The following is a 9327-nucleotide window of genomic DNA, read 5'->3' on the forward strand; positions in this document are numbered from 1 at the left end:
TTTAACCTTAGATTAATGCTCATTTTGTCAAGGGGAATCGGATCGTTTTTTAAAATCGAAGCAGTACTTACCGTTTTAGAGAGCGATCTTCTCCGCCGCTTCCGGGTATGGGCTGCGGGACTGGGCGTTCCTATTTGATTGACAGGCTTCCGACGGTCGCATCTATCGCGTCACGATTTTCCGAAAGTAGCCGAACCTCGGTGCGCAGGCGCCGAATAGAGCCGCACCGACGTTCGGCTTCTTTCGGCTACTCGTGACGCGATGTATGCGACCGTCGGAAGCCTGCCAATCAAATAGGAACGCCCAGTCCCGAAGACCCATACCCGGAAGCGGCGGAGAAGATCGCTCTCTAAAACGGTAAATACGGTTTCGATTTTAAAAAAACTACCCGATTTCCTTTCACAAAATGAGCCTCAATCTAATGTTAAATTTTATTTTTCGGGTGAACTCCCGCTTTAAGAAAGCTGAGTTGATAAAGGGCAGAGTAGCACAAGGGGGGTTCTGAATTTCTCACAGAAATGTCATGCCTCTATTTCAGATGATACAATCGTTTTTCAAATCTGTGGCAAAAGATAACCAGCTTGGCTTGAAGATGATAATAAAATGAAGCAATCTATGGTGACATTATCCATTATGCCACATCTCTTGATGTTTAACTCTTTTAAAGAGGATTTTTTTTTTAGATACTGAACAAGTACTAACCCTTTATTAGTTTCCTTTTTAGAGCATTATTGGGAATACCCAATATCTTCTCACCTGCATGGCGATCTCGATGGATTCCCCGACTCACAGCTCACAGAGCTACAGAGCGTACAACAGCCGCAACTGCAGCAATTGTACAGACACATGGAAATGGAACAAATGCACGTCCTGGAGCCTGGAATGGCTGCGCAACATCCTCACCTCCAACTGACACACCAGGTAACTGCTTAGGGCTCATTAATCCAAGCAATCTGCAATCGTGAATTGCAAAGGACAGTCTCATTTTAAAGCCCAACCCAGATAGCAAGCAATTGAGCTGCAAGTTTGAAAATGACTTGCTAAGTAGTGTTGCTCACGAATATTTGTATTGCGAATATTCGGCTCGAATATGGCATATTCGAGTATTCGCGAATATCTCGAATTTCGCGGTCAATATTCGCTATTCCGAATATTCGGATTTTTTCAATTTTATTTTTAGAACAGATCACATCGACGTTTAAAAGCATTGCTGGTATGATTAGAGACCTTGGGCCGACCCGGCCGAGTAGCTGAAGCGATCATTTTATATTGCCGAATATTCGCAATGCGAATATTCGGCAATAGGAATATTGCGCGATTATTTTCTCCACCCTTCTTTTGCATCAGAGCCAATCAGAGTTCTCCTACCACAGTTGTCGAAATTCCGCAATAAATATCGCATTCGCATTTTGCGAAATTTCGATAAAATATCACGAATATTCTGAGCCAATCAGAGGGCTCCTACCGCAGTTGTCGAAATTCCGCAATAAATATCGCATTTGCATTTTGCGAAATTTCGATAAAATATCACGAATATTCTGAGCCAATCAGAGGGCTCCTACCGCAGTTGTCGAAATTCAGCAATAAATATCGCATTCGCATTTTGGAAAATTTCGATAAAATATCACGAATATTCTGAGCCAATCAGAGTGCTCCTACCGCAGTTGTCGAAATTTCGCAATTATTTTCGCATTCGCAATATCGAAATTTCGCAAACATTTCATTTCGATAAAATATCACGAATATTCGAATTTAGCGAATATTTCTCGAATATTCGGCTATATATTCGTGATATATCGCGAAACCGAATATGGCGTATTCTGCTCAACACTATTGCTAAGCTATTGCTAGACTTGCCAGGCTTCATAAGTTTGTTGCACAATTGCAGCAAGTCTCCAGACCAACTTCCTGCAAGTTCTGGTTCAGCTATGCTGTGCAATAGTCATCCCACCACAGGGGTCACTGTGACGAGCAGAGCTCTTGCTGTAGACTTACCGCTGCAACTTTGCTCTTGCTAGAGACTTGCCATGCCAATTTGCTACAAATTGGAAAAGTGTCAACTAGAACTTGCCAGTGAAAATGTGCAGCAAGTTAACAGACTAAAGCCTCGTACACACGACCGAGGAACTTGACGGCGAAACACATAGTTTTCCTCGTCGAGTTCCTTGTTAGGCTGTCCAGGAACTCGACAAGGCAAGTTTCTCCATTCCCATCGAGGAAAAAGAAGACACGCTCTTATTTTGGCTCGACGGGATCCTCGACAGTTTCCTCGTCGAAAAATGTACACACGACCGGTTTCCTCTGCAAAAAAAAAATCCCAGCAAGTTTCTTGCTGGTTTTTGCCGAGAAACTCGGTCGTGTGTACGAGGCCTTACAATTGAACACTGCCACAAATGTGTGGCAAGTTATCTTTGCTATTTGGGTATTGAAATTTCACTGCTTCTGGACCACTCCACGTACATTTACTGCAGCAGCGCATGCTCTCTGCATGAAATCACGTACCTGTACATGATTTCGCTCTTCCTGGTCTGGGGCGTGCATGCGTGCCACCAGTGACCAGCTCCCGCTGTGATTAAACAGGACCCGTGTAACCAAGGCAGATTGCCGTTCCATGACAGAAGAAGACAGCAATATTGTGTTTCTGCTAAGCAGGAACACAGATCTCTGTCTTCTAAGGCCGCGTACACGCGATCGGTCCATCCCATGAGAACAAACCGATGGACCGTTTTCATCGGTTAACCGATGAAGCTGACTGATGGTCCGTCGCGCCTACACACCATCGGTTAAAAAAACGATCGTGTCAGAACGCGGAGACGTAAAACACAACGACGTGCTGAAAAAAAAACGAAGTTCAATGCTTGTCCTCTGTTTAACCTATCGTGTCTACGAGGCCTTACAGTACAAGCAACCCCCCCCCCCCTTCCACAGTTATAAATCACTCCCTAGGAGCACATTTAACCCTTTGATTGCTCCTTATGTTAACCCCTTCCTTGCCAGTGTCATTAGTACAGCTACAGTGCATATTATTTAGTACTGATCACTGTATTGGTGTTACTGGTCCCAAAAAAGTGTAATTAGTGTCCGATTTGTCCGCTGCAATGTAAAATTCCATAAAAAAAATCCCATAGTTTGTAGATGCAATGACTTTTGCGCAAATCAATCAATAAATGTTTATTGTGATTTTTTTTTACCAAAAATGTAGCAGAATACATATTGGCCTAAATTGATGAAGAAATTTGATTTTTTTTTTAATTGGGGATGTTTTATATCAGAAAGTAAAAAATATTGGGCTAGATTCAGAAAAAATTTACGCCGGTGTATCTATGGATACGCCGCGTAAATTCAAAGCTGCGCCGGCGTATCTTCTTTCTGTATTTAGAAATCAAGATACGCCGAAATTAGGCTAAGATCCGACTGGCATAAGTCTCTTAAGCCGTCGTATCTTAGGGTGCATATTTACGCTGGCCGCTAGGTGGCGTTTTCGGCGTAGAATATGCAAATTACCTAGATACGCCGATTCACAAACGTACGTGCGCCCGGCGAAATTTTTTACGTCGTTTGCGTAAGGCTTTTTCCGGCGTAACGTTGCTCCTGCTTCTATGAGGCGTACGCAATGTTAAGTATGGACGTCGTTCCCGCGTCAAATTTTGAATTTTTTACGTCATTTGCATAAGTCGTTCGCGAATAGGGCTGGACGTAATTTACGTTCACGTCGAAAGCAATGACGATTCGTGGCGGAATTTCGAGCATGCGCACTGGGATTCTTTCACGAACGGTGCATGCACCGTTCGTAAAAAACGTAACATATGCGGGGTCAACAATAATTTAAATAAAACACGTCTACATCATCCCCATTTGAATTAGGCGGGCTTACGCCGGCCCACATACGTTACGCCGCCGTAACTTAGGGCGCAAGTTCTTTATGAATACGGAACTTGCGCCCCAATTTTCGGCGGTGTAACGTATTGGAGATACGTTACGCCCGCACTAAATTACGCAGGGCTATCTGAATCTAGCCCATTGTTTTTTTTTCAAAGTTGTTTATAGCGCAAAAAAATTTAAAATGCAGAGGTGATCTAATGCCACCAAAATAAAGCTCTATTTGTGTGGGAAAAAAATATAAATTCCATTTGGGTACAGTGTCGCACGTCTGCGCAGTTGTTAGTTAAAGTAAACTCAGTGTCGCATCGCAAAGAAATTCTTGGTCATGACTGGGGATACGTTTTCCGGGGCTGAAGTGGTTAAAAAAAATTGAATGAATTTACTGACTTCGTCAGTGATGTCCAAAATCGCATGACAAGTCGCACAAGTGTAAGTGGAGCCTCAAGACTAAAGCTAGCCATAAACTGATCAGAATTTGGCTGGTCCAGAGGGACCGTTTAATTGACTTTTGTTGTCAAGTGGCAAGTTTAAAAAACCTCCATCGAGGTCACAGCTGCAGCCACTGATCAGTGTGTTTTGACAGCAACAGACGACGCTGTCAGAATTCAGTGTCACAGCGGGGGGAGCGGAAATTCCTCTATCCACACAGTCAAGGTGGATTGAGCCCATTGACTGAGCAAAAAAAAAAAAACTGTGTTCTGATTTTCTTTAGAAAACTGCCATAGCCTGAGCAGAAGAGCCTGCCACCAGCATGCTCTCTGTGTGAAAGCAGTAGTCACTCTGCAGAGGTGTGACACACCAACTACTCAGTCAGTACTGATGCATTCCAATCAGTAGGTAGCATAAGATTTGCTGGTTGTAGAGCTATAGGGCCAGATTCACAAAAGAGATACGACGGCGTATCTCCTGATACGCCGTCGTATCTCTGTGATCCGCCCGTCCTATCTATGCGGCTGATTCATAGAATCAGTTACGCATAGATAGCCCTAAGAGCCGACAGGTGTAATTGACTTACACTGTCGGATCTTAGGATGCAATTCTATGCCGGCCACTAGGTGGCGAGGCCATTGCGGTCGGCATAGAATATGCAAATGACTAGTTACGGTGATCCACGAACGTCCGCGTTACCCGTCGCTCTAACTTTACGTCGTTTCCGTCGAGATACGCGTCGTAAAATTAGGGCTGAGCCCTAGGTGTTCTAAGCCATGTTAAGTATGGCCGTCGTTCCCGCGTCGAAATTTAAAAAATCACGTCGTTTGCGTAAGTCGTCCGTGAATGGCGCTGGACGCCATTTACGTTAACGTCTAAACAAATGACGTCCGTGCGACGTCATTTAGCGCAATGCACGTCGGGTAATTTACCCGACGGAGCATGCGCAGTATGCTCGGCGCGGGAACGCGCCTAATTTAAATGGTGCCCGCCCCATTTGGATTAGGCGGGCTTGCGCCGAGCGCATTTACGTTACACCGCCGCAAGTTTACAGGTAAGAGCTTTGTGAATCGGGCACTTACGCTGTAAACCTGCGGCGGTGTAACGTAAATGGGATACGTTACGCTGCCGTGGAGCAACGTAAATGTATCTGAATCTGGCCCTTAGTTCTGAATTATCCAAAATTCAATTTTTTTTTTCCCTTGCACATGATTGGCTAGATAATGCTAATTTATTCGAAAATGTGCTTACTTTACAAAGTGAAAATTCATTTTGAAAGTGAACATGTTTTACTCCTTTAGTAAATCAGGGTCATTGTTTGCTGTCAGTTCATGGAGGCACTTCTGACCAATATCTACTGTCTAGGACTATCTAGAGTCTTTATTATAGGTCTTTATTATACAGATGGCTATAAACAAATTTATTCTAAAAATGCCTCTAAAATGATTATGGTCTTTTGCAGGTGTCCTATGTACCTCGTGTATGTCTGCAGTTCCAATCGGCAGCAGCACCCAGTTCAGAGGACGATGACCATGAAAGGCGAAGCCCCCCTCTGGAAGTGTCAGATGGAGAGCTAGATCCACGAGACTCGGGTTATGGGACACTTCTAGGAGAGCCAGGTATGCCCTGTAATTATTAAATATCAGTAACTCTCGCTAATGGAAGTTAGTAAAGTGTTTTATTTCAGATAAAGAAAGAATTATAAGATTTTCATATGTGATGTCTGAAAATAACCTAGATTTTACAGAATTTATGTGGGCAGTTAGGAATGTTGGTATAAGGGTTTATAGAGGTATACAGTGGAATTAATTAGGGTGATCAACACTTTCTGATGAAGTTTAGGCTCACTGAAGCTGATAAAAGCTATACAAAAAATGCCAGTAGCTTTGCAGGGAGCCTTTCAATGTTTTTTAGCGTTTTTGCAATAGCGTTTTTCAGTGTAACTTCTTTTTTTTTTCAATGAATTTAAAACGCAAAAAAACGCTGGCACCGGCATTTTTGAGCGTTTTTAAGCGTTTTTTAGCGTTTTTCAGCGTTTTGCGTTTTCAGCGTTTTTCCCTGCCAAAAAACTGCACTTTGAACGCAAATTTCAGGCATTAAGAAAAAAGCCAATAAACTCCAAAGCTCATTAACACTAAAAAAATGCCCAGGTGTGCATGGGCACATAGGCTAGCATAGAGTTCAGTTTATGGGCTTTAAAAAAAAATGCATGAATCTATGTATTGTTGATTGATGGGTGCAGGAGAGAGGGGGCGGCGCTCCTGCGCACACTATTGACGCACCACTGTTGGAAGTGCACAGTTGTCTAAAAATGTCTTTGTATGCTGTAGTATTAAGGACAAACTTCAAACCTGAATTCGGTCATTTGGAGGGCTGTCCACGTTTGGCCATATAGGGCTAGATTCAGAGACAGTTACGCCGGCGTATCAGTAGATACGCCGTCGTAAATTTAAGCGTATTCTGGAAACCAGATACGCTTAAATTAGGCTAAGATACGAGCGGCGTAAGTCTCCTACGCCGTCGTATCTTAGGGTGCATATTTACGCTGGCCGCTAGGTGGCGCTTCCGCCGATTTCAGCGTAGAATATGCAAATGAGCTCGATACGCCAATTCAGAAACATACGTGCGCTCGGCGGATTTTTTTACGTCGTTTGCGTGAGGCTTTTTCCGGCGTAGCATTACTCCTGCTATATGAGGCATAGCCAATGAATGTTAAGTATGGACGTTGGGCCAGCGTCAAATTTTGCGTCGTTTGCGTAAGTCATTCGCGAATAGGGCTTTGCGTAAATTATGTTCACGTCGAAAGCATTGACTATTTGCGACGTAATTTCGAGCATGCGCACTGGGATTTTTTCATGCGCCGTTCGTAAAATACGTAAAATACGGGGGGTCACCATTTGTAACGGTCACCACCGTTTACGACCTTCCATCAACCCACAACAGCTTATCGACACTCCACAATCAGGCAAACGAACACGACCCATAAGAATTCCCCCCAGACACGAGACACACAGCTCTGTGTTCTGGTTTCAAATGCAAGACAACTTTAATGGTTAGCTCTCAAGTTTATATACAGTTCAAGCATGAAAGGAACCATCAAACTCTCCACCCACACATCACACCCTGGGGGGCTTCAATACACCTTCAGATGGCTAATTGCTAAACATTCCAGACATCTCGGTGCCGGGCTATAATTATCATGATCTAATCACTCCACCTGAGAAGTCACATTCCTTAATTAACAGAATTCAAACAAAACACCATCACACAATGCATTCCCCCCAAACCATATCTTTAGAAAGACGTTCTGTCTCCGCATGAAAGGTATTCACACATCTGAGCATCAACAGGCTTTAAACAGTGTTATCACACAATGAAAGGCCTTTCAAGAGCCAGCCTTATTTAACATGTCAACAGTCTACACAGAGAGATGAGTCATAGAATAAACCAACACTTTGCAATATCTCCAATTGCAATATGAGCTATCAGTAATGTCCCCTGTCCTGTAATTTAGGATATAATTTCTCAGTCACCCTATGGCCCTATCAGACATAAGGTGACCCTAGACATAAGAGTTATTAATGATGCTGGCACAGGAGTACCCCTCATCCTTCCAAAGTCTCTGTTTGTCCCGGGTCATTCCGTTACACCATTCATTTAAATAAAACACGCCCACATCATCCCCATTTGAATTAGGCGGGCTTACGCCGGACAACATACGTTACGCCGCCGTAACTAAGGGTGCAAGTTCTTTCTGAATACGGAACTTGCGCCCTAATTTACGGCGGCTGAGATACGTTACACCCCACCTAAAGATACTCCAAAGTATCTGAATCCGGCCCAAGGTGTATATTTTTGACAAATTATAGATATCTTAACAGTGATTCCAAGCATATTGTCTGAAAAGTCAAATACATTTTATAGCTTACAGTTGATTTAAGAATTGTAAAAATCTCTAATCCTTTGCTTGTTTGACTGCAGGCAGTAAGAAAAAGATCCGATTATACCAGTTCCTTTTAGAGCTACTTCAGAGCGGAGACATGAAAGACAGCATCTGGTGGGTAGATAAAGACAAAGGGACATTCCAGTTCTCCTCCAAGCACAAAGAGGCCCTGGCCCACCGCTGGGGTATTCAGAAAGGCAACCGTAAAAAGATGACCTATCAGAAAATGGCTAGAGCCCTGCGCAACTACGGCAAGACCGGAGAAGTACGAAAAGTCAAGAAGAAGCTGACCTATCAGTTCAGTGGAGAGGTTCTGCATAAAATGTACAATTCAAGAAAGCACTTTCATCACTGAGCCAGTCCATGCATTCTACTTGTACATCGCCGGAGTGCCTGTTCTTACCATTTTGGTACAAAAGACTCCAAAGCATTCATAGAGGAAGATAAATACTCTGTAAATAATATTAATATTATAGTAATTATTCTATATTTTTGGAAGGCCTGTGGTTTAGCGGCATACAAGCACAGTACCACTAGCTGAAATTAAGTATGGACAAGGGATCCAGTAGTGTTAAACAAAAGTTCAGCATTAATATGGAAATAGACTGTGTTTAACATTGACCTGAGAAAACCAAAGATTTTGCTAATAACCAGTCTGACTGAGTATTTCCACATAAGAAGTGAAAATGTAAAATTATTTAGCGAACTGTTAAAGCCCCATGGAACTTTGAGTTTAAATAAGCTAAACACATTCCAGGTGTTCAATGTGATGCGGTTCATTTTCTATAGAAAGCAGCCACATCCTAAGTAGAAAATCCTGTGTCTTGCCAGCATGCTGCAAAGAAGGATCCTTAGTCTTTGTGTGGAAGCAGTGGTCTCTCGGCAGAGGTTCAACACACCCCTGCTGAGTCAGACCTATGGTTTTACAATCAGCGTGACCTTTGCAGAGAGACTGCTGCTTTCACACAGAGAGCAACATTCTGGCAGAGCACAGGCTTTCTACTCATGCTGTAGCTGTTTTAAAAAAAAAGCAAAAAAAAACAACAACTGTAAAGCCTCGTACACACGATCGG

General features: G+C 43.1%; 1 protein-coding gene across 3 annotated transcripts in view; it reads left to right on the top strand.

Annotated features, from left to right (window-relative positions):
• SPI1 (Spi-1 proto-oncogene) overlaps positions 1–9327 on the top strand; it is a 69731-nt gene extending 60404 nt beyond the window's left edge. For 2 of the 3 annotated variants that reach the window (XM_040328240.1, XM_040328242.1), the window contains 3 exons: positions 713–921; positions 5774–5930; positions 8293–9327. In XM_040328240.1, the coding sequence (XP_040184174.1) occupies positions 713–921; positions 5774–5930; positions 8293–8609 (683 nt within the window). In that variant the 3' untranslated portion in view covers positions 8610–9327. The remainder of the gene's footprint in view (positions 1–712; positions 922–5773; positions 5931–8292) is intronic. The other variant, XM_040328241.1, reaches the window with a different exon arrangement.

Source organism: Rana temporaria, chromosome 11 (assembly GCF_905171775.1).
Source record: "Rana temporaria chromosome 11, aRanTem1.1, whole genome shotgun sequence".
NCBI lineage: Eukaryota > Metazoa > Chordata > Amphibia > Anura > Ranidae > Rana > Rana temporaria.